Genomic DNA, 25,379 nt, shown 5'->3' with positions numbered 1-25,379 from the left:
TTCCATTCCCAGCTTTCCCAGGAATCTCCATACTGCTTTCCATATTGGCCTCACCATTTTGCAGTCCCACCAGCAATGTATAAGAGTACCCTTTTCCCCACATCCTCGCCAGCACTTGTTATTGTTCGACTTCATAATGGCTGCCAATCTTACTGGAGTGAGATGGTATCTTAGGGTGGTTTTGATTTGCATTTCTCTGACTGCTGAGATAGAGGATAGGGTCTCACTAAGTTGCTGAGGCTGGGCTCAAATTTGTGATCCTTCTGCCTTATCCTCCTAAGTAGTTGGGATTACAGATGTGTGCCATCATACCTGGCAAGAGGTATTTTCTATCAGCGCTACCCAATAGGACTTTCTGCAATAATAATAATTCATATCTGTGTTGTCCAATGATATACATTGAAATGTGGCTAATGTGGGCTGGGGGTGCAGCTCAGTGGTAGAGCATTTGCCTAGCATGGATGAGACCCTGGGGTTGATCCCTGGTGCTACAAAAAGAAAAAAAAAAAAGTGACTGAGAAACTGAATTTTCATCTAATGTTAATTCATATAAATTTAAATTTAAATAGATGCTACTGGCTACCACATTGGATGGTGTAGTTCCAAAAGTCTTCATATATTCAGAAATGCCTCAAGCATGTAGGTACTGACAATTATTAAAGGTCAGATTTTATAGGGTACTTGTAAATTCTTTGCACTATAACTACTTTCTAGGATTTTCCATGGTTCAAAGTTGGAGTTGACTCCAGAGAGTAGTTGGTTTTCTTTTTATCTCCCCTGATGTAATGGTAACAGGATTTCCTTCCTCTCTTTAGGTCTTCTACGGAAACTCAGATAGAAGTTCCACAGTCCAGAACCTGCTGCGGCCCCCCATCATTTCCCGCTTTATCCGCCTGATCCCACTGGGCTGGCACGTTCGCATTGCCATCCGCATGGAGCTGCTGGAGTGCGTCAGCAAGTGTGCCTGATGCCTGCCTCAGCTTGGCTCTGCCACAGGGTGGAGGGGTATGGGAGGGACCTTTTTTTTTTTTGGTACCCGGGATTGAACTCGGGGGCACTCAACCACTGAGCCACATCCTCAGCTCTATTTTGTGTTTTATTTAGAGACAGGGACTCTGACTTCCCTGAGTTGCTTAGCGCCTCACTTTTGCTGAGGCTGGCTTTGAACTTGTGATCCTCCTGTCTCAGCCCCCAGGGTGCTGGGATTACAGGTGTGGCCCTGTTACAAGCACTTTTAAATGCAGAGCTTGGTAGAGAATATTTCATTTTTTAAAAAGCAATGTAGTTTCCAATGAAAGAAAATGAACTTTCCCCCCACTGAGGGCCAAAGAAAATAAGAACAAAGAAAATATCCTCCAAACCAATTTTCTTATGAAAGCTTAAGTAGCAGGGGTAATTTGCTGCACTCCCTCTTGCTTGCTCTCTCTGTCTTGGCGACACTGTGAAAGGGGCAGTCCCAGGGGAATACAAAGCAGCCCTGATAATTTGAAAAATCTTTTTTTGCTCAACCACATTCAAAACAGGAATGTACAGTTTTGTAAAGCTTTGCTTGAATGCTGAAGGGAAGCAGGCTTGTAGTTACCTTTTCATTCAGCCATGGCCTTGAAGACTTGAGAGGTAGCTGAATTTATGGGGGAGACTGGGTGGCAGTACAAATGAGGTAGATGGGAGCCTGAGGCATGCCCCACAATGATCCTGGTCAACTGAGATCCTGCACATGACAAAGGACTAAATGTTCAAGATAGGAAAGGTAGGAAAGCTTCCCTGTTCAGTTTTCACCTTGTGGGGTAGAGTATTAGCTTCAAGAACACAGGGAACTTGGCCTGGTGGCACATGCCTGTAATCCCAGCAGTTTGGGAGGTTGACACAGGAGGATTGGGAGTTCAAAGCCAGCCTGAGCAACAGTGAGGAGCTAAGCAACTCAGTGAGACCCTGTCTCTAAATAAAATACAAAATAGGGCTGGGGATGTGGCTCAGTGGTCGAGAGCCCCTGAGTTCAATCCCCAATACCAAAAATTAAAAAAGAACACAGGGATTGGGGAGGGGTCCAGAGCTCCCATTACATCCGGCTCCATTCTGCAACTCATTCAGGCAAACTACTCAAGTCTGTGATGAATGCATGGGGCAGGCTGATCATTTAAGTAGCAGGTCTCCTATGTTTAGGAACCCCAGATAACTCCAACACAACAGAATTTCCTTATCTCAGACTACCTACCAGTTTTTAAGAAACATTTTGACAACAGCTGGCCCAGGAGCTATCACTGGTCACTTGGAGGTGACCTGTTAACTGCATGCTTCATAGTAAGTGGTCAGGGCTCCCAATATAAAAAGAACCATGTAGCTTCTACCCTGGAAGCCTCTCACCCTCCAACCTATGCCTTGTGCCATCCAAAAACACCTGCCCCTGACATTTGACACCTCTTTGGAAAAGAGCAGGCCGGAACCTGGCTTTCTCTTGCTGGAGCTCATTTGGCAGACAGTGTAGCTCAGCCTGAGTTCTAGGTCCTTCCCTGGAAGAGGCTAGTAAGATGGAGGTTGGGGGTGGGTAGAGCTATACGGAAAGTAAGAGCTGAGAGGGTTTGGAACCCTCCAAAGAGATTGGGGAAGCAGAGAATGTCCTGGACCTGTGTAACCCCTGTTAGCAGGTCATTTCTCACTTATTTTTCAATTTCAAACAACAAGGGAAGTGAATGGACTCATTCTAACATGATCCTGGACATCACATTCAGTTCTGTGAACAGGCAGGTTCCTAAAAGCCCCAAATCCCTCCCCTGGTGTTCTAGGGCTCAGAATAGCTTTATATTTAAGCCAGCATCTTTTTAATCTCCATGACATATACCTGGAAAAATGCTTTCTCTTGCTAAGTTTTCTCCCAAATATAAACAGACCACTGTTGGAGTAGGGTGGGGTCATTCTTGGCCGCAGGACACATCAACAAATCCATTTTGGACAGAATGGCTGAATAAAGACCCTTATTATTGGGGGGGAGGGTTTACTGGGCATTGAACCCAGGGACCCTTTGTCATTGAGCTACATCCCAGGCTTTTCATTTTTTTGAGACAAGTTTTCATTAAGTTGCTTAGGGCCTCACTAAGTTGCTGAGGCTGGCCTCACCTGTGATCCTCCTGCCTCAGTCTCCCAAGCTGCTGGGATTATAGGTGTGTGCCATTGTGCCTGGCAAAAACCATTATTTGAAAAACTGAACTAATGAAGTTATAAGGAAATTATAAACAGATTGTCAAAGAAAATTGCAGTAGCTGAAGAGTTAGGGGCTTCTACAACTGGCATCATCAAACTCATAAGGCAAGCAAGAATATACTTTAGGAAAAAAATAAAGACCAAAATAGTGTGACAAATGGGTAAACGTTCTTCAAATAATTGCTCATGTTGGAAATTTTCGTTTTGTAATAGTTTTATTGAAATAATATATCATCCAATCCTCACCCATTTAAAGTGTGTAATTCAAAGATTTTTAGTATACTCAGAGTTGTACAACCATCACAAGCAATTTTAGGTAACTACTAACCCATTTTCTCTTTCTTTTTTTCTTTTTTTTTGGCACCAGGGATTGAACTCAGGGGCACTTAACCACTGAGCCACATCTCCAGCCCCCCTCCCCCTTTTTTTGAGATAGAGTCTTGCTAAATTGCTAAGGCTGATCTTGAACTTGCACTCCTGCCTCAGCCTCCCAAGTTGCTGGAATTACAGGTGTGTGCCACTGCACCTGGCTCCATTTCCTATTTTTATGTAGATTTCCCTATACTAGGTATTTTTCCATAGAGATGGAATCATATGACATGTGGTAGTTTGTGACTGGCTTCTTTCAATTAGCAGTACTTTGAAAGCTCATCCTTGTAGTATGTATCAGTACTTCATTCCTTTTTATTGCAGAATAGCATTCCATTGTATGGATATACTACATTGTTATTTATTCATCATCCCTCAATGGACCTTTGGGTTGTTTCCATTTTTTTTTTTTTTTTTTGGCTATTAGGAATAATGCTGCTATGAACATATGCATGTGAGTTTTTGTGTGGATGTATGCTTTCATTTATCTTGGGTATGAACCTGGGAGTGGAACTGCTGAGTCATAGTCTGCGTTCAACTTTTTGAGGAGCTACTTTCCCAAGTGGCTTCACGGTTTGCGGTTTCCACCAGCAATGTCGGAGGGGTCCAATTTCTCCACATCCTCACAACGCTTATTGTCTGTTTTTCATCATAGCCATCCCAGTATACGTGGTGTGTTTTGTTGTAGTTTTGATTTGTTTTTCCCTAGTGATATGACGTTGAGCATCTTTTCACATTTACTGGCCATTTGTACATCTTTGGAGAAGTATCTATTCAGATTCTTTTGCTCATTTTACAATCATCTTACAATTGAGTTATAAGGACTTCCAACTATTTCTCCCACTCTAGGTTTTTTCTTCCTCTCTTGATGGAATCCTTGGAAGCACATAAATTTTTAAATTTTAATGAAGTCCAACTTATTTTTTTGCTTGCTGGTTCTTTTGGTGTTATTGAGAAACCATTGCCAAATGCAAGGTTATGAAGCAGTACTCCTATAATTCTACCTTTTACATTCAAGTCTCTGATCCATTTTGAGCTAATTTTTGTTTATGGTATCAAGTAGGGGTCTAACTCCATTCTTTTGAATGTAGATATCCGGTTGTTCCAGTCCCATTTGTTGAAAAGACTGTCCTTTCCCCTTTGAATGGTCTTGGCATCCTTGTCAATCAATGGATCTTAAATGGGATGGTTTATTTCACAGTCCTATTACCTCACTGTCTTCATCACTATAGCTTCTGGTAAGTTTTAAAATTGGGACATGTGAGTGAGTCCTCCAAGTTTGTTCTTCTTCAAGATTGTTTTGGCTATTCTGGGTTCTTTGAATTTCAATATGAATTTTAATTTCTGCAAAGAAGCCAGATGGGATTTCACACTGGACACTGCTCAGTACTTCAGAATTTAATAAACAATGAAATACTGAGATCTGTAAAACATTTACCTGAAGTTAATTTGCTCCCAACAGCCATACTAATTATTTACTTCATTAAATTCATGACAAAATGTATAAAAAAAATAAAACTATTATTGAGAGAAATGTGAAGCTTAACAGAAACTTGTTATTAAACATGTGAAATATGTTTGTAGTATCATTTCTTTTGTGGGGGAAGCTTTCAATTAAAAATACATAATGCAGTAAAAACGCACTCTTACTTTATTTTAACATGTTTATTTTTATTTTTAGAAATGCTAGAGTGTGGTCTACACTTGGGGACTTTTAAAAAAAATGTGGTAAAATATACACAACATTTTTGCAGATTTTAAATAATTAAATGAAATGTTATGAACAGAGAAGTAGCATTAAGTGTTGCCAATATTAAGAAAAAAAAATCTGAGCTGATTCTAGTACTCGGTGTGGGAGGAGGTTACTTGGACAAAGCAAAGGTATTTCAAGATAGAGGTACTGGTATGAATCTATTCTCAGAGCCAAGAAGACTGCACCCCTAAAAGTGAGCCTTTGAACAAATGCCGACAGAAGCCTGCCTCTGTTCACTGATGTGGTTGCTGAAGCCTGCTGACAAACAGCTTACAAGGGCTGCTGCTTTCCCTGTGATCCCAAGAATGGCTCCAAACTGGCCTTTCTTGACTACAACCACCTTTGAGGGCTGATAGGAAGATCAAATAGGATACATGTATCACAAGTGCTTGGCAGCCATCCAGTGACATTCTTTCTCAGTTCACCAACTGGGACACAAATAATAGCAATAATGTTACAATAGCTAGCATTTATTGAAATTCTATAGAGTGCTTTGTAGTATCTCATTAGATGCTCACAACAACCCTCTGAAGTAGGTACTATGATTGTCTCCATTTAAAGGTAAGGAAACCAAAGCATAGGGAAGCTACATTTATCTTGCCTCAAGTCATGGGAAATTTAGTTCATGAAGTCAGGACTCCACTCAGGCAAACTGATTGTAGATCCTGGGCTTTGAACCACTTCAATGAAAAGTTCCATTCCCAAATCAAATCAGGTGCGACCTGCTGCAAGACATGGGATGGAAGGTGGTACATAAATTGTTGGGGCTACAGTTAGAGCTCAGTGGCAGAGCGCTTTCTCAGCACATGTGAGGCACTGGGTTCGATCCTCAACACCCATAAAAATAAATAGTACTGTGTGCATCTACAATTAAAAAAAAAAAAAAACAATGTTAAATTGGGTGTGGTGGTGCACCCTTATAAGCCCAGAGATTCAGGAGGCTGAGACAGGAAGATGGCAAGTTTGAGGATAGCCTCAACAACTCAGCAAGGGCCTAAGCAACTTAGAGAAAACCTGTCTCAAAATAAAAAATAAGAAAGAGTTGTGAATGTAGTTCAGTGGTAAAAGGCCCTTGGGTTCAATCCCCAGTACAGAAAAAAAAAAAAAAAAGACATGAGGATTCATTATTACCTGCTCCAATTAATAAACTTATGTATCAATATAAATAGCTTTTTCTAAATGTGTTAGTCCCCTCCCCCACATTTTCATTTTGGGGGTGCTGGGAATTGAACCCAGGGCCTCATACGCACCAGATAAGTGCTCTACCACTGAGCTACATCCCCAGCTCCCAAATGTGTTACCCCTTTCCTTCATTTAACTAAGTCGTGTTTATTTTTGCACCTGAAATTCCTCCAGGCAAATATTTTTACATGATCTATGTTGGAAATTGTTTTTGAAAATCTGGACTTTGGAGTTAATTGAATAAACCAGAATTACTAAAGGGAAAACGATATCTGAATGGGACCACCATTAAACTTGATGTCAGTGCTATACATGGAGATGCAGTGGCTACACCATTTACTAGTGGTTAAGGGTATAGGCCTTATGGTTAACATATTCAGCCTCACATCCTAGGTGCGCCAATTCCAAACTGGGTGACCTTGAGCAAGATAATGCAAAGTATGAAAACCTACAAAATGGAGATAATAATAGTATCTGCTCCACTGGGTTGTTATTTAAAGCAAATGTAACAATAACACATGGCACTGTGCTATGAACATAAAAAAATTATAAGCCCAGATACTTGATACAGTCTTAGTATAGCTGAAACCACAGGCCACAGTTTCCATGCCACTTAAGGACACAGAGTAAAGAACTGGTTGACACAGTGCCTTTTTTTGCTTGTTTTGACAGTGCTTTGTAAGAATACAAAGAACTTAGTATTAGCTCCTACTCTTTGTTTACAAAGATAAAACTGGAGAATATTTTATACATAAGTTACCACAAAATTAAGTTCTTGCTTCTCTGACTGAGCATGACTCAGTAGGTCTTCTTTCCCTAAACCACAAAAGTGTCAATAAACTCTGGCCTGTTTTTTTTTTTTTAAATAAAGTTTTATCTGAACACAGCCATGCTCACTCATTTACATATCCTATAGCTGCTTTTGCATTCATTTACATATCCTATAGCTGCTTTTGCATTAGGCAGAGTAGAGTATGAGTAGAGGCAACACCAAAAGAATGTTCAAGGCCAATATTTACCATCTGGCCCTTAACATTAAAAGTTTGCTGACCCCTGCTCTACCACGAGAAGAAACCCTCATGGAGCTGTTCATCTTTGCTTTCTCCACAGCACTGAGCATGAGGTTGGCATCTCTTCCCATCCTCCTCAAACCACCGAGTGAGCTTCTAGCAATGCATCACAAGTGACAACACTCAAGTGTAAAAGAAACCAAAGTTTTCAAAATGCCATAGGGGGAAAGAACTTTATAAATAGAAAAGAAAAAAAATCAACATCATTAAATAACAGGATTTGCCTTCCTTTACATTAATTTCTCTCCCTTAAACTGATTACAACTTCAAAGGCCCATTATCCCTCATTTGAATTCAAATGCTTTTTTAAAAAAATTTTTTTATATATATATACAAAGAAGAAACTAAAACCGAGCTGCTCGCTGTTCAAATGCAAGAAGGACCATAGTGCTCAAGATTGGGACGGCCTGGCAGTCACATCAGTCAGTGCAAAATCTGCATTTTATTAAAGACATTTGGGAAGATCCATTCAAAAATACATTGTGCTCAGTAAAAATTAACCATTTCATGCTGATAATGTAGGTTACCACGGAGTAGATATTTGTATAATTATTTACAGCAACAATAGAAATTTTACAGAAGTTTAGAATGGAATACATGCCAGAAAAAACTTGATAAGATGTACCAACACATGATACAAAGAGTTATAGAAACACTTTACAAATGGTTCATAATTAGCTTGTGAGGAATTTAAGTATTCAACACTTTAAATTCAGTTTGGATTCAAAAATTAAAAAGATTTAACAACCACATCACACCCTTGCCACAGTAAAAAGTATGGAATTACAATTTATATAATGAATTATAAAGTCTGTGCAATTAAGAATTTCCACTGATTTTTCATCTACCACAAATTGGATATCACATCCCTCTGGCTTATCCCTATTTTTAAGAATGAACAGGGTCTCAACATCACCCTGCCCTGTGTCTTCCCAGATACTCCCTTCAAACTTACTAGAGATTGAAGAAGCTCTGAATAGTTGTCTAAGTATATACAGAATAACTACCTGAATTCAGAATGGCACAAAGCAATTCTTGGAGATAGGAATCTGGGGCAACTATTTTGTTTGGCTTCATTGTTTCTGTTAATCAATGCAAGTTTACAGTGAGAATTCACTTCTTTCCATCACCCCTCTGGCCTGACTCAATCGGTGACCAAAGAGTAACAAAGGAGAGGGACCGAGACTGGCGACTAGAAACAGATTATTGATCCCTAGGGAAAATGGGTTTTCTGCAAGCTTTGCTTTCCATTTTGGAAAAGCGAAGCTATTATGGAGAACTTATACATTCTCCAGGAGGAAAAGCATCATTTTTCTCATGAAACTGTACAGAATTTAACCAGAGCTTTTGATAACTCTGGCAATAAACACTTTAATCCCCCAACAGGGACAAAAGTCAAGGCATCTACCTTTTCTATTCCTGGGTTTCCTCTGATTAGACCTGAAGCAGAGTATTAGGACAAACTTGTCTACGTCTGAAATGAATCACATCAGCCTTCTGGGAAGTGAAATCCCCAACCAAAGGAAGTCCTGAGGGATTCTCAGCAGTCTGTCAAAACAGAGGGGGGGATGGAGGGACAGATAAGGCCTCTTTCTCCCTGATACTCTGCATGGGAAGAGCAGCGAACAAGGCAACTTCTATTCTGCATACAACACGGAGACCGATTTCAGATTCCCAAGGAGGATCAAATATGACCAAGGATCAAAGGGGGTGTAAAGAGCTTACCCTTGTGGGACATGAAGGGCCTCGGAAGTGACACCAGTTTCACTGCCGCAGTTCTGCTGGCCCTACAAATCTAGCGTGCAGACTGTGACAAATTTTTTCTGGCAATACAAGAGACAACACTCCCTTAAATTTGGGAGTGAACAGTTGAAGAATGAAAATGCAAGGCAGGTCAAGATCATATTTAATAGCCTACAGTAAATACGCAGAAAGGTGGGTCAGTGCCTGGAGAAGAGAAAGGTGGAGTGGGACCAGGCCTAACGCTGATGAATTACCGAAGCACTATGGGAAATGAAGACTCCTGTAGTAACTGGCTCGCACAAAAGTCTACATCTTGTATAGTACATTCAATTAAGAAGAAAAAAGAAGAAGAAAGAAAGAAAAAAGAATCGCACGGGGCAATAGGCCCAGAGTTTCCTAGACACCTGACTTCTCCCCCATTCTGTGATGCAGACAGATGAGAGACGGTCATTTTCTTTCATGGCTTCTTACTCGTGGTATCCAAGAAGAATTTTTTACTCAGCTGAACCAGATCTCAAGGTATTCTATATCTCAGCTGATCATGAGGCAAAAAGAAGAAACCATAACCATTTAAAGGTTTGTTTGTTTGCCTGTTTCTGGTAAGCTGACCTCTTGTTTATTTTTTATTTGAAAAAATTTTTGAGTGCTAAGGATCAAATCCAGGGCCTCACGCATACTAGAAAAGTGCTCTACCACTGAGATACAGCCCAACCCTAAGCTGTCCTTTTAAATCTCTGCAAAGACCTCTTGTGAGATTCTGGTCCTGGTTATTAGTGATAGGACATTTTCAACATTGATACTGTTTTTCTGCAGTCTCTTTCAAAGAAACCAGAATTGTTATTTCTTAAACCATAAATAAGTTTTCTCTGTCTACATACTTTATTAGTGAGGAACTGAAGGAGGCAAGGAAATAGCCCACTGTTTTCTGGCTTGTTAGTTCAACAAAACCACGATCCTGGTTCACAGAAGTATGAGCCTGTGGATCTTTGTACCTGCATAGAGTTCAGTATCCCACTTTAATGCAGGAGACAATGAACTTCCAGATAGAAAAGCAATGCTCTCCAGCAAACAGTTGGCGCTTGAGAGATAATGCAGGTTTTTTGAGTCCCAACTGGGCTCCATTGGTGACTCAGGATGAGCTGCTTATTGCCCTTGCCAAAAAGAGTTCTGTCACCACTGGGATCCAGGGATACAGAAGTGGACAGAGCCTTCTACACACATGAAAAGTAATCCTCTGGCCTTTGAAAAAAAAGTTGTACACTTAATGAGTCATTCTCAATACATGGCTAGAATAAAATAAATGGCTTTTTTCCTTATTTACTCTAAAAACTAGTTTAAGAAGTGAGGATACTATGATATCAACTAAGAGGTGCTGGGAAGGGAAAAATGGGACAGCATTTCCTAGTGTAGTCCACTAATTTTCAGATTAGGAACATGCTAAACTGGCTAACTCTACAACCACAACATACTTTATAATACACAACGTGACTAGAGACTGACCAGCATAGCTCCGAGCTTAAAGTATACAACTGCATATGGTGAGTCTTAAAGCATGTTCTAAAACAGATTTAACCAAAGCGTACACAGCACAAATACTTCTATAATAGCCACATCACAACCACCAATAAAGAGTTTTTTTTTTTTTTTTTGCTTTTAATCGGTCTGTCATATGCTAATATTTGTAAAGAGCTATTAAATAACTTGATTAAAAAACAAAGACATGTCTTTCGGTAGACACAGCTAAAAGCCATGGGTGCCTTTGAGCAGTTGGTAAAAATCACGCCAATCTGCCAGGCTGTTGCTTGCTTCTAAATATAAGCCTCATGGCTCTATGAAAGATTTTCTAAGGATGCTAACCTAGAATTTAAGTTCTCAAACACATATAAAGTAACTCTGGCTTCCTCCCAAAGTGTGCACCTTTTAGCAGGCCCAAGACAATGGAAACAAACAACAGGATTCCAAGGACTCAAGAATTGTGGTAGAAGATTCATTCCTGCAGTTCTGTAGCCTGGAAAGAACAAGGCCAGAGCCAAGCTCTACAGACAGGGCTGGAATGGTGTTGGGCAGGGTTTCTCAACCTCACTACCGGATTGTTCTTTATTTGGGGGACTGTCCTGTGCACTGCAGGATGATTAGAAGTATTTCTGGCCTCTACTCACTAGATGCCAGTAGTAACCCCCACGGAGGAGTGATACCCAAATGTCTCCAGACATCGCCAAGTGTGCCCTGTGGGGACAAAATTGCCCCTGGTTGAGAAGCACTTGCTCTGGAGATAGCTCACTTGAGCCCCTTGGCGCGGAGAACTCCCTTTTAATCTTGGGTTATGGAGAGAGGCTAAACTTCAGTCAAGACTGAACAAGGCTCAGTTCAAGTTCACTTAGAACTTTTGAGAAGAAAAAGAAGAATGGCAGAGAAGTCAAAGTAGAAAAAGAGAAGCTAAGTTTTTTTTTTTTTTTTCCAAAAGGAGATTAGTGATACTTCCAAAACACAAAGTAATTCACAAACCTTCATTCAACCTATGTATTCTTTAGGAAGTTAGGGCAGTTAACAGAACTTGGATGTCATAAATTCCCCTTCCTAAAGAAAATGCAAATTTTTGTGACTTAAGTCAAGTCCTTCCCACTATGGATGGCAATCTTTGTGAGGTTAGTAATTCCTCATCAACCAGAGGCGAAAGCAACAGTAAGAAGCTGAGAGAGGACCCATTAGATCCAAAAGAAGACTTTACTCCCACCCACCCCCCAAACAGGAAAAGAATGACATGCTAGAAATGCAGAATGTAGGTTCACTTACAGCTAATTAAGGATTGATGAAAAGTGGGAAAGGACAAAAGCTGAGAAGAGGATAAAAGAGCTACCTCAAAAACACTAGTTGAAAACATTGTAGCTATTTTCTGGCTCAAATCTGGGAATGTACGAAAAAGTACATATTGACTCTTCATCAGTTAGGTTTAGTTTGTTCTAGGTAGAAGGCAATTATTCTAGCCCTTCTTTGAAGAACCATCGAGAATATAAATGTTCTGCAAACATCTGAGATCCCAGTGTTAGCAAGGATGACAACATGGGAAACCAGCCCCTAGGTGACCACGAGCCGCGAATGCCATAGTATGGCAACGGGACTGCGCAGTTCCTAAGCGCACAGCACAGTGAGAAGTCTTTCCAGAAGAAAAAACGTAGTTTCTGGTTTGCAAGGGGGGATACAAGGTACAGATCTAGTACGAAAAGAAGTGTTAAATATACACCTTTGTAGAGTCATTGTATCCAGGCAAAAACTGCTGAGGGTCTACCTCACATGTATAACCAAGCAGCTGCCTGGGGAAAGCCAGAATTCAGAGCTACCCAACCAGTTTTGAACTGGTGACAGAAAGGAGATAGAAAAGGAACTTGAGAACATGCAAAAACTATTTATTTGAATCAAATTGTTTCAATGATAGTACCCAGTTGAGTTTCATTTTAGTGCCTATTACACTTACTACAATTAAATAAAAAGCACCTTAAAATGACCTCTCTCTATATATAATCAATACACATCATTATAATATTTATATAAAAATGCAATATGCACACATTTTAAGCTTCAGAGATTCTAAGACCTTTCTCTTTATAATCTTCATAATCATCAGAGCTAGGATTCTAAAAATCTTGGGGGAGGGTTAACGGGAATTCAGCATATTTCAAAGACAGCTGACTTGATTCAAGGGCTGACACTCTCATAATCCTGGAGCGAGTAATAAATACTGAGAAGTTACCTCTTTGAGGGGTGGGAGGGACCTCTAAAAGTCTTATTGCTAAGAGACTACTTCCAAAAGTCTACTACTACTGATAGATGATGGTGTTGAGGTGATTTCTGTCAAGGATGGCCTGGAGATACGGGGGATAACACTTGCTGGCCAAAGGCCTTAATGGTACTTGTGAGTAACTTGGGAATTGAAGTGATCAAATGAGAGCAAGATAGGTCCTGTTCTGATGGAGGGAAGGGTGTATATACAGGTGTGCATGATGACCTTGTTATAAATGGACAGTCCCAGGAAGAAAAAATGGATATAGCATCCATTTATAGAGAGATTTTCTCTACATCTGGAATTGCTTCAGGAGCCTTTTAAATACTTCAGGAAAAGCAATAATGAAAAAAGCGGTTAGAAGGAGAAATGCCACACACGCATCTCACACCGCAGCTAGAGCCAAGAGTCTCCAGGAGGGCGGGCGGTATTCAGGAGCATAGAGCTGGTTTGCAAGATCTGCAGACAGGTGCCTCTTACAACCTCACAACAAGGAATGTTTGCTGGCGAATCTTTGGTCTACGCTCTACACTAATGTTTAGTGGAAGAGCACATTCTCTCTACAAAGACCCATGAGCAACACCTCTGTCTGTTCCCCCCCTTGTGTCCAAGTAACATCCCTGGACACAAACGGGAGCCAAGTGTGTGAGGGCGGAAACGAGGCCTGCTGAAATCTTCACTGGCCTAGCTGACCTTCTTCCCTTGTGGGTCTGGAAAGAGATGCTGCATTATCTGTTACCAAGGATCACATCTAGAGGCTACTGCTGGGGCCGAAAAGTTGAGCAAGGTTCATACTGTTACAGTCACATGTAGCCGCAATTCAACTCCCTTTATTAGAAGTATAATACTCACTTCATATCACAAATGTATAAAAATATGGCAGATAGTGTCATAACGATACTTTCTTTAAATGAATATATTTATAAAACAGACAGATATTTACCATATATATATTTATATATATAGAATAAAATACTCCTGATGCAATATATAAATGTTACTGTTTAGTTTTTATAGAAACTACTGTAGCTGTCCCACTGCTTCACAATGTTCCAAACAGCTCAAAATAACTTTACATTAGAACATAAAAGTATGATAATTATAACAGTACAATATTAATTATAAATAAATGTTACAAATCCTATCAAATATGGAAGCTTAGAAAACAATTTAAGACATACAGTTCATCTTCTAACCCTTCAAAGGGATACTCTTGGATTACAACAAACCCCACATTTAGTCTAGGCAGAAAAAAATACGTGGTAAGGGCATCGGTCAACACGAATTTTTCTATCCCTTGCAGTGCCAGGACATATCCTGGCTTTCCCAAGTTCAACAGAGATTGCACTAAAGCTGGAATGTAAGGGGGAGAAACTGGCAAGAATTTCTTCTTCCTCAATGGCACACTCTATCCATTCTCACACAAGACCTGTGGGGAGTGGCGATCCCTAAGGAACTCCCGTGGCTCTAAGATCCCTGACTAGCATTTGTGGCTGTGAGGAGCCAGATGGCCCTACACATACAATATTGCACACACCTTCATAAAGCTGAAAATACTGGCTTACCACCCTGGCCCAGCCCACCCCGCGCCCTCCCTTCCCAACTGGCTCATCCCCCCTCCCCCCACCCCAGCACAAATTACAAGGCCGTCTCTTTTAAATCGTTCAGATTTGGCATTCGTGAGCGATTTGTTCTGTTATATGGGTGCCCGTTTGGCCCACTCTTGGCACCCAGCTGTTCAGAATAGGAAGGCCCCTCTGTGGCACTCCTGGTCACAGAGGACACATGCCAACCAGGATCCATCTGACCTGGCAGCTGGAGGGCTGGCCTGCCCTTTGGTGTGGGCTCCTGCCGGATGTTGGTGCTCCCACCAGAGGCCTGGCTCAGGGGGTGAATCCGAATTTCTGAGAAGGAATTTTTGGTTTGTTGAGCTGCTAAGGGCTGGAAGCGGGGATCTGAGGAAGCCGGATGATTTGAGGCTGAAGAGAGATGTAATAGCTTGCGCAGTGATTTTAACGGCTGGCTCTGAAAGAAAGGATGAGAACGTATATAGTATTAAATTCTGAGTAGACCAGGGCGCTGGGAGAAAATGGAGCTCAGAGGGGACAAGACTAAAAGAAGCCAGGGAGGGCAAGCTGGAAGGGCTAGCCCAGCTCTAGCTGCCTTCTGAGTTTCTTCAAAGAAGACTATAGTCACTGTCCTTTCATGTGAAAATCTAGAAGACAACTAGAGCTGGTGGGTGCTGCTCAGAGGCCCAGGCTCCTTCAATCTGGCTGCATCCTGTCTTACTATGGAGTTTCATGCTTCAACCATAGGAAGAAGAAATATAAGAAGGGATGTTTTTCTCCTTTTTGCAAAGACTTCCCAAAAGTTCCACATAATGCTTCCACCTAATATTTCACTGGCTAGAACTCAAGCACACAACCTTATCTAGCTGCAAGAGAAGCTGGAAAAATGCAATGCTTTAGTTCGGCAGCAATGCACTGAGCTAAAAAATTGCATAGCCCTTTTTGTTCTCATCTATCTGATTTCCCCCTTTCTTTGATATTGTAAAATCTAAATGTGCCCTGCTATAGCTACTTTTATGTGAATGTATGGTGGGGGGTGGTGGTGTAAGATCTGGGCATAAACAATGCAAAGCACAAAAGCAAAACCCCTACAGAACCTAATTTTTCATTCACAGAAGGCCGTCAACTCCTAACATGGACTCACAGCAGCTCTGCCTGACTGTCCATGGCTGAAGGCCCATAAGGGGCTGCACTGTGGAGGAAGAGTGGCATCAAGGCAGAAGGCAGGGTCCTGAACATGTTCTGCCTCAGGCTAGTCAAATACTCTCAGGTAACTCCCGAGCCTCAAGCTCCTCAATGGTCAAAGGCAACTGACTCCCCTATTCTCCAACTCTATCATGGGGCATGTGAAGGCCACTATCAGAAGAGGCATGGAAAGCCCTTAGACATGCACTATTGCTGGACTCTTATCACTCAGACTACAATCCTAGCCTTGGGGCAGCTCTGCCTGCTAATATCTTTATCTTTACTCTGAGTGTCACAGTACAAGTGACATACATTTAGGGCTAGCCAAGTTTGAATAAGATGTTGAAAATCTCCAGGAACACCACAGGGTTTGAAAGAACACGATGTTGAAAGCCAAGTTATGGGCTGGGGTTGTAGCTCAGTAGCAGAGCACTTGCCTAGCACGTGTGAGGCACTGGGTTTGATTCTCAGAACTGCATAAAAATAAATAAATAAAATAGCCAGGCATGGTGGTGCAGGCCTGTAATCCCAGCAGCTCAGGAGGCTGAGGCAGGAGAATCAAAGTTCAAGTTCAAAGCCAGCCTCAACAACTTAACGAGGTCCTTAGCAACTTAGTGAGACCCTGTCTCAAAATAAAAAATAAAAAGGGCTAGGGATGGAGTTCAGTGATAAAGCACCCCTGGGTTAAATCCCAGTACCAGAATAAAAAATAAACACATAAATAAAATAAAGCTATTATGTACATCTGCAACTAAAAAATGTTAAAAGAAAGAAAGCCAAGGTAAAAGGCTTGAGAATCAACTCAAGGAGGAACTAACTGCTCCAGGGGAAGTATCCTCCAACACTATTCCAAGATCTTTCTAAGAAAGCCATGGGTCCCCACAGGAGGTGGCATAGTACCCTGCACACTGTAAGTGCTCAAAGGTGTTTTTGTTTTTTCATTTTTTATTAAATTGTTATGGTAACACAATGAGACTCCTGTTTTTTTTTTTTTATAGCCCTAATCACATGTAACTATTGAGCAATTACAATAATCCAGAATCAGCTGGAGATGAAAAGTTATTGAAAAAAGCTTCTTGGCAAAGGAAACAGTTTCACCATGGAGTTTCTAAGCATTAGGCCCTCACTTGGAGCCTGTGTTCCAATATACTTGGATATCTGGTTCTCTATTCCCCCACTGCCCCCAGCCCATATGACATCAGAAGCAGAAAATACAAATGGTTGGATAAAGAGGATAGCCATTTGGGGAACTCCTGTCCCCAGCTCTAAGTAACAGCTTACAGTTAAAGAGAACAAATAGAAAACCTGTAATGAGTAAAGGCCCCACCTCCAAATCACAGAAACCTGTGATTTGATTAAAGAAATCAACAAATTATGTAACTATGCTTATTGTGGGATACTGAAAAGTTACAATATTGAAACTTGTCTAATTGACAAGCTGTTTAAAGGAGATAAACCTCCACTACTTAAAAAATTTACTGACTCAATTTCTGCTTATTGCCCCACTACAGTAGAGAAATGTGCCTATGCAATACTGTCCAATTTGTAATTCCTAATGCAATTGTTTGCCTGTTTCTTTTCATCTGAGATAGCATAGGTTTCAGGAAATGAAATGTTCTTTCATGAAAGATAATCATATCTGTATCTGTATCTGAACCAATTTGGGGGCTGAGTGCCTAGCATGTGTAAGGCACTTGGCTCAATTCTCAACACTGCATACTAATAAAATAAAGGTTCATTGACAACTAAAAAAAATATTAAAAAAAGAACCAATTTGTATTCTACTACTTTTAAGGAAATCTTAATCTTCCCACCATCTCCATTCATTCTCTCAACATTTTATAGCTGGCCTCACTTTTCACCACAATCTTTATGAATCTCTCTCCTGAGCCGTAGAGTATTTGGAGGATAGGACTGTATCTTTTTCATTCCCTTAACCTCTCTGTCCCCTCCCCAGCTAGGTGAAGGCTTAGAGACTCACTTTTCCCCCACGAGGACGTGAATCACTGAAGCATGATTCATCCAGACTCCCAAGATATACCTGGCTATTAGTGAGGGTCTATTTGAAGGAGGCCCTCAGCGTTGCCTTAACACCAAGAAACTAACTTTTCTCGCCCCTGCCTTCCTCCCTAGGACTTGCTGCAGAGTCAGAGAGTCTAGGACTAGTGTAGGTTCCACTCACTTGGATCTGTAGATCTGAGAACTTCTCAGGACGCCACTCCTTTGGTCTGCTGCTTGAAGTGCTAGCAGAGTGAATGGCTTTCTGTAATGTCAGAAGGTCGGGGCCGTCAGAATTGGGCACCTAGAGTGAAAGGTGGACAAGGTTTCAACAAGCACACCAATAAATCTATTTAAGATATACAGCCACACCCAAGAGGAGAACCAAACCAGAAAGCAAATTGAACCAAACCAAAACTCAAAGGGTGGGGGCGGGGAGAAAGAAAGAAACCAAAACTCTCCCAATATTCATAATGCAAGTGATGCTGGTTAAATTCTGCTGCCCTCTTAATAATTTTCCCTGCATTAGGAAAAATTGGCAGATGTCATGCAGCTTTGTTGAAACCTCAACCCTTAAAGCATTCCCATGCTGTTAGTTTTAGTCGCTGTAAGAGAGAGCAGTTAAATTGTACCAGGAATTGATGTCGTATCCTCATTCCATATTGCAGTTAGGTTATGAACCAGTTCAATAAAACAACAAAAAAAATTTCCCTGCTGGGAAAATGATCCAAACACTACAGTTGGTGGTGCCAAAGAAGTCTAGTAGGTCTTCAAGGATAGTGAAGTGGGAAAGTACAGTTTGAATCATAGTCCCAACGTTACCCAGTAAATTTGGATCTAGTATTATATATTGGAAAAATGCTGGAAATTTGTACCACAAATTCCAAGTGAATGCAATTAGTCTATTCACCAGTTTTGGTGAACAAAGGAGAGTTATACCACATGCCAAGCAAAATTGTGGCTTTAAATTAACTGACCAGCAAAAGCTAGAGCCAGGCAAGGAAAGAACAAGTCACCAACTAGTAGAAGCTATTTTTTTCATGGAGCCTGCTAGCTCACTTAATTTGGTCAATTCAAACTTAGTTTCAAAGAAACAAACTGCCAACCAAATGTTAACAAACTTTGTGAGCCAAATGCAAAGACATTTGTTAAGTGTAAATGTTAATCAAATTCTTTACAGGAAATAAGGGACTTCATAAATGTTGTCTGCCAATAACTGGCTAATCAGACAACCCAAACTAGCCTTTCACTAGTTTGTTTAATAGATGTTATGTGTCAACATCCTTAACTGATTCCAAAAAATCCAGAATGACAAAGATTTTATATCCTGGTGAATTTATGGAACTGGCTCAGGTACTTAACTAGCACAAAGAGAATATGACCCCACGAAAATAAGACATGCTTTTGTCATCAGTAAAACAAGTTTACTGGAGCAGTTTTCAGGGCTACCATACATAAAAATGGGTACCATGGGTGGAGTGACTACAGGAAGCTTTTTCAAAGAAGAACTATGCTTTAAATGATTCTTTGAATTAAAAAGAGGAAAGAGGGATTTCTTGATGCTTGGATTCTCCCCGTTGGTGGAATCTGTCTGCAATATAAGATACAAATAAACTAATTGCAAAAAAAAAAAAAAAAAAAAGGTGCTTTTATTGAAACTAATAACCCTTGGCAGCCTTCAATTTGTTAAATATTAACGGTCACTGAAAGAATCTCTGTGCTGAGCATCTAGAATGGTTCTGTTTCATTTTTCACATGGATACGAAGAGGTCAATAAGGTAAGTTCAAGGCAAGCTTGAACTTCTTCTAAGCCTATAATATGTGGTCATGATCAATACCTATGGTACGAATGCCTGGAAACCTATATACATCTGTTCAGATTAAGCTTAAGAAACATTTAAGAACTTATTTATTATCGAAATAAAATTATTATAAAGATTTGTTTAATGAGCTACTGATGAACTTCAATCTTTTCCTAATTGCTAGAGAGAAACTTAGCAACTAAAAAATAACAATATAATTTGCCTATTAATGGGAAAAGAGATACTGCAAATCCTTTATAAATTTGGTCAACTCTTGAGCCAGAATACATCACTTGAAAGAGGACTACCACTGTTCTGGGATGCTAACATTGAGCAAGCAGCCTTCTTGTACACTGTTAGAAATATTTACCCAGTGGAAAATATTTGGCACAATTTAGAAAATTGGCTTTTCAAGTGAAGAAACAGAAAGTTCAATCTTTAAATTGAAGCATCATTGCAAGTTGAGATACTAAGTAGAATACAATTACCAAGTTGGCAAAGTCACCATATGCTCTGAGGGCTTATATAACTCTCTGGATATGTAACTGAAGCCAGATTTCCCAAGGCAGCTTCCAGATTTGCTTGAGTCAAAGCATGCACCTTTACAATACAGAATTAATTTTTGGCACCCCTTTTCTCTCTTTTGGATATCTCAATTGTCGGAGAACTAGAAAGTAATAAAGGTATTCACAGACCATCTTTTATGGGTTTGTGTATGAGGACATTCGAGAAAAATATCCCATGCTCTAATTTCCTAATCTAATGACAAGAACCCAGGACACAGTTTAAGACCCATTGCTAAAGAGGTCAGAAGAGAGCTCCCTCCTCCCCCCAGGCCTTTCACAGCAGGACTAAGGGTCCAGCAGGACTAAGCCTGGCACAGGGATTCACGAGTACCCGGTTTTTGTTGTCCCAACTGACTATGTATTGGGCAGGTCACAACCTGCCTGGGCTCAGTTCCTGTGCTAATGAAACAAGAGTTCAACTAGATTTAAGATCCACCAACTTTTAAAATTTCACACCTCTCTATGTGCGCTGGACATCAGAATTTCTTTGATGCCTATGCAAAAGTTATAATGCCTAAATTTTTCAAAGTTTGTTTTAGTTTCCTTTTGTTCAATTCTAGAAAGTGAAAACAAATGAACTTTAATTACGTTTGCTCATTCAAAAAAGGCCTTAAATAGTTTTTCTTTAGTTAAAAAAATACGGTGGTATTTAAAAAACTTTTGCTTTGGAAGGTGTAAGGCATGATGATAGCATGAGGAAAGATATTTTGCAGTTAATTTAAATACCTAATAAAAAGTAAGTTTAAGTCAAAGAGATGTTAGAAAATAGTAATTTTCCTATTTACCCTAATCTATACTATTTAAATATCTAAGTAACTGTATCCTGAATAATAAAGTCAGTCAATATGTATATACTCTACTTGGCCTCACTGAGTCAGGGGCTTTAGGTTTAATGTCAGTCTAATGCAGATGGACATTAAAACCTAACTCTAAATACAAAAACGGTTTCAATTCCTTGATTCTTACTATTTTCTGTCATTTAATCACTTAAAATGGCTGCAGATCTGTGGTTAAGAACAAAAACCTTAAAATAAAACTCACAGTGGTCAGGAAGAGGTAGCTAAGTTTCAATGATCATGATGAATATGTTCTATAGACAATTGTAAATGTTGTATTTATTTTTTTTAGCACTTTAAATATTTTAAGCATCCCTAGGCTAACATAGGTCTATTTGTTCATCTACTCTCAGCAACAAATGTAAGTAATATCTGATTGAGTGGCATTTTTTTCTTTTTCTTTTTTTAAATAGTACTGGGGAATATAACGAGGGGCACTATACTACATCCCCAGTCCTTTTTATTTTTCTTTGTGGTGCTGAGGTTTGAAACCAAGGCCTTGTGCATGCAAGGCAAGCACTCTACCAACTGAACTATATCCCCAGCCCTCCCCAGCCCTTTTTATATTCTTATTTTGAGACAAGGTCTCACTAAGTTGTCAAGGCCGGCCTGGAACTTATGATCCCTTTATCTTAGCCTCCTGAAGTCACTGTGATTACGTGCCCAACTATGGCATTTTGATTTGACTTTTCATTTTAGGTGAGCTTCAGTTAGAGATAAGGGTAGGTTTAATTTTTTTTTAAAACTCAAATGAACATTTCAGGAATATTATGCAGGTATTAAATTGAAGATAATAAAGTTTTGTGAAGTAGCATACAGTATTGTGTGTATATAGACACAGATAAATATATTGTAAAAAGACAGAATATAAAATTATACTATAATTATTACTATTATTTAAAACAAACTTAATCTGGGCATGGTGGCGCATGCCTATAATCCCAGCAGCTCGGGAGGATGAGGCAGGAGGATTGCAAATTCAAAGCTAACCTCAAATGTGAGGTGCTAAGCAACTCAGCAAGATCCTGTCTCTAAATAAAATACAAAATAGGGCTGGGGTTTTGGCTCAGTGGTCAAGTGCCAGCCCCTGAGTTCAATTCCTAGTAGTCCCCCCCTAAAACACCCCCCACCCCCCTTTCTTCCACAAACATTTTACACATTTTTCTCTAATGAGGTCATATTTATTTTATCATGAAATACATAAATTTTATAAGCAAGCAAGTGAAAGAATGGTCTAGAAAGCTAATCTAAGAAAGGTCTTTGTTAACATTTCTAGAACATTTATGAAACAAAAATCCTGATTCTAGGTTATATACTCACTACTATCACCTATCTCATCTTTACTTACCATTGAGTCACAATTCTAGAATTTTCATAATGAAAAGGGCCTCAAAAACACTGAGTCTAATCTATTAATCTTACAGATGAAATCACTGAAGTCCGTCCAAACAGGCCATTTGGATTAGGCAATTTTCTTCTTCAAATAAATGAGAGCATATCATGCATGAAGTACAGCTGGAATCAAAATCACTTAAAATGGCTAACTCAATCTCATGGATTTTGAAGGTTTCATGAAGCTAAGAGGGAAGCAGGCCTCAGATGGGCGAAGAACCACCCATTGCTGTCCTGGAGGCCTGGCTCCCCCACATTTTGTCAATTCTCTAGCCAATAGAATTCTCACTTGGGTGGCTCAGTGAAGTGATGTACTTAGTACCAGCCTTTTGTTCAGGCTGAGAGCTCCCAGGAGCTAAAGCGCAGCCCAACTCACAGTGATACTACAGGGGAAACATGTTTACCTACTAAAGCAAGCTCTGAAACATCTGATGTGATCATCTCTCTGTGACTATACAGCACAGAAACATAGTTGTCAACATGGGAATTCTACAATCAGCCAGGAGGATAAGGAAAGATGGTTATTTATGAATTTCAAGATTTAAATGTAAATCAAAACTGTTTTCTAAGTTTTCGCATATCTTTATGCCCCCAGAGAGAAACAAATTTTTCATCTCCATAGTTTTTACAGGAATATAAATCTATATGGATAAGAAGTTTATTGAGAGAGGCTTAAAGTGTTCTCTTTCATCCAAATTAAATTTCTTCTATTTATTCTTTCTTTCTTTATTTATTTATTCTGCTGAATCTAGAAAAGACTTTGTGAGAGGACAGTTGTATAGAATTTCAAAAAGAGACATCTACAGTGTATGCATGTCAAGTCTCAGCAAAAAATTGACTTTGATTGCCATGTACAGAGTGTAATATATCCACAGAATAATGCAGAAACCCATGCCATTATACATAGAAATTGGCTATCTACTTACTGTTTGAGATTTCTTCTTTTTCTTTTTCATTGACCTGAAAAAGCCTTGCTTCTCCTTTTCCTTGAGTTGATCAGAATGACTAATATTTTCGGGACTTTTCCTAAATGAGAAGACATTTTTATCATATTGATCTTTCAATCAATCTCTTGCCACTGTGTGACCAGCAAAATGAAGACTAAAAATGCATGACACCAGGTGCAAACAGCCATGAAGAATCAAGCACACAGGTAAAGGTCCTCGAAAAAAGCACAGGAGGAACTGAATCTAATCAACCATAGTTAATGGGTATTTTTCAGCACAGGCTCACTCACACTAGCAATTTGGGCACTATTACAAATGATCTGTAACTGTGCTGCTGGACCATTTTCATGCTGCTGAAAGCCTTAGAATTAGAGATTCTGAAAAGTGCACAGCTTAGAGGATGCCTTTTCTGTAACTCTCCAAGAAAAGAGCAGAAACATTTTTAATACCTTCATTTTTCTATTTACCTTTTAAAAAACAGTTCAACGAGTTTATTATTAGCAGCTTGCCAAGATATTGAACATTAAAAAATCAATGCTGCTACAGAAACATTACAAATAAAAAAAATGGCCTGACACTGGAAAATTCCTCTCTATTAAACCTTTTATCCATTTATTAAAACTAAATAAAAAATACTTAAAAACATAGATAGGATGAATGCTTTAATACAAAGTGCTCATGGAAAGAAAAAGCTTCTAACTGAAAACACTGACATTAAGCTTAATGCCATGGATAACACCAGGTATTTTAATAAAAATAGAAGATATTTAAAAGATAGGAAATAATGCCGTGGCCTCAAAAAGATGCCTATATTTATATGTTGAAAGAGGACTTATATTAATTTAACTTACACTCTTTAAAAAGCAACTTGACTAGTGTTATTCTTGAAGAACTCACATTCCATGGACCCTACTTTTAATTTCAATAACTATATGACTGTGCAGAGCCTTTTTCTCAAATGATTGGATTTCTTTTACAAGCTATTCTCTAAAATTGAGAGTAAAAGTGACTGCTTAGTGGCACAGTGACCATTTCTTCTTAAGCATTTAGTCTAAAACTTAATGGGAATGGCCAAGAAGTAAAAACTGGTATGGTAGGTCCAAGTGTTCCAGAAACTTACTGGGACTTGCAATTTTAAACATCACTGAGAGTTCCAAGTTGTGAAATAAAAGTTTTGTTTTTCAACAAATCATGACACTTCAACCGGTAACTACAGCCAGAAAACTTCAGGCATAACCAGGTGCAGTGGCACATGCCTGTAATCCTAGCAACTTGGGAGGCTAAGGCAGGAGGATTGCAAGTTTGAGGCCAGCCTCAGCAGCTCAGCATGATCCTGTCTCAAAATAAACAAGGCTGGGGATGTGGCTCAGTGGTAGAGTGCCCCTGGAATCTATCCCTAGGTACCCCCCCCAAAAAAAAAGTTCAGACATGATGAAATGAGCAAGAATGGGGAAATGGGGTGGTAGAAAGTTAAAGATTCTTTAGATGCAGTGTAGTACTATAAAGGAAAACAATCTCAACATGAATGCAATTTCAGAAGGGGAAGGCATTACTCTAAGAATATTAACTCTGGCAGGAGAGGAAAGGAAGGATGAGACACCAGTTCTAGGAAGAGAAGGATTTTTCCTGGAAAGAGGAGAGTCTGTCCAGGATGAAAAGGAGAATAAGATGAAAGGGAGAGTTGAAGCTGGGAGGGTAATGAAAGAGGAGAAGGAGTGGGGAGGAAATAGCTCAGAGTCTGAAGTTAGGTGTTGCAGAGTTGAGTTGAGGGAAGATGGATCAAAGACCCTCTCTGTAAGGTTTCTTCAAAGGGTGCTGGGTAAACAGTCCAGAAGGGATAGGAGGAATGATGAGGAAAACAGTTTTGAGCTGAAGCTGAGTGGGTGGTGGGGCTCAGATCTAGGCTGTGAAAAATCACAGAGGCCAAAAGAAAAAAGGTAATAAATTACCCCAACCAGATGAAAGCTAGGATTGAAACATGCGTATGTTTGC

The 25,379-nt window shown here is 39.8% G+C and overlaps 2 protein-coding genes and 1 non-coding gene across 3 annotated transcripts in view; 1 reads left to right on the top strand and 2 right to left on the bottom strand.

The window, feature by feature from the left end:
* Rs1 (retinoschisin 1) overlaps nucleotides 1–968 on the top strand; it is a 33,027-nt gene extending 32,059 nt beyond the window's left edge. Inside the window, exon 6 of the mRNA XM_077107500.1 lies at nucleotides 816–968. Within this exon, the coding sequence (XP_076963615.1) occupies nucleotides 816–968 (153 nt within the window). The remainder of the gene's footprint in view (nucleotides 1–815) is intronic.
* A 5,563-nt stretch (nucleotides 969–6,531) lies between these two features.
* On the bottom strand, nucleotides 6,532–6,603 carry Trnat-ggu (transfer RNA threonine (anticodon GGU)). The gene has a single exon. It is a non-coding gene; the product is annotated as a tRNA-Thr (tRNA).
* Nucleotides 6,604–14,731: 8,128 nt separating this feature from the next.
* Cdkl5 (cyclin dependent kinase like 5) overlaps nucleotides 14,732–25,379 on the bottom strand; it is a 173,085-nt gene continuing 162,437 nt past the window's right edge. The window contains exons 16-18 of the mRNA XM_077107154.1: nucleotides 23,367–23,466; nucleotides 18,029–18,148; nucleotides 14,732–15,118 (exon numbers count right to left, since the gene is read on the bottom strand). Of these exons, the coding sequence (XP_076963269.1) occupies nucleotides 14,732–15,118; nucleotides 18,029–18,148; nucleotides 23,367–23,466 (607 nt within the window). The remainder of the gene's footprint in view (nucleotides 15,119–18,028; nucleotides 18,149–23,366; nucleotides 23,467–25,379) is intronic.

Source organism: Callospermophilus lateralis, chromosome X (assembly GCF_048772815.1).
Source record: "Callospermophilus lateralis isolate mCalLat2 chromosome X, mCalLat2.hap1, whole genome shotgun sequence".
Taxonomy (NCBI): domain Eukaryota; kingdom Metazoa; phylum Chordata; class Mammalia; order Rodentia; family Sciuridae; genus Callospermophilus; species Callospermophilus lateralis.
The sequence above is the reverse complement of the archived record's forward strand: the minus strand, read 5'-3'. Positions and strand labels throughout refer to the sequence as shown.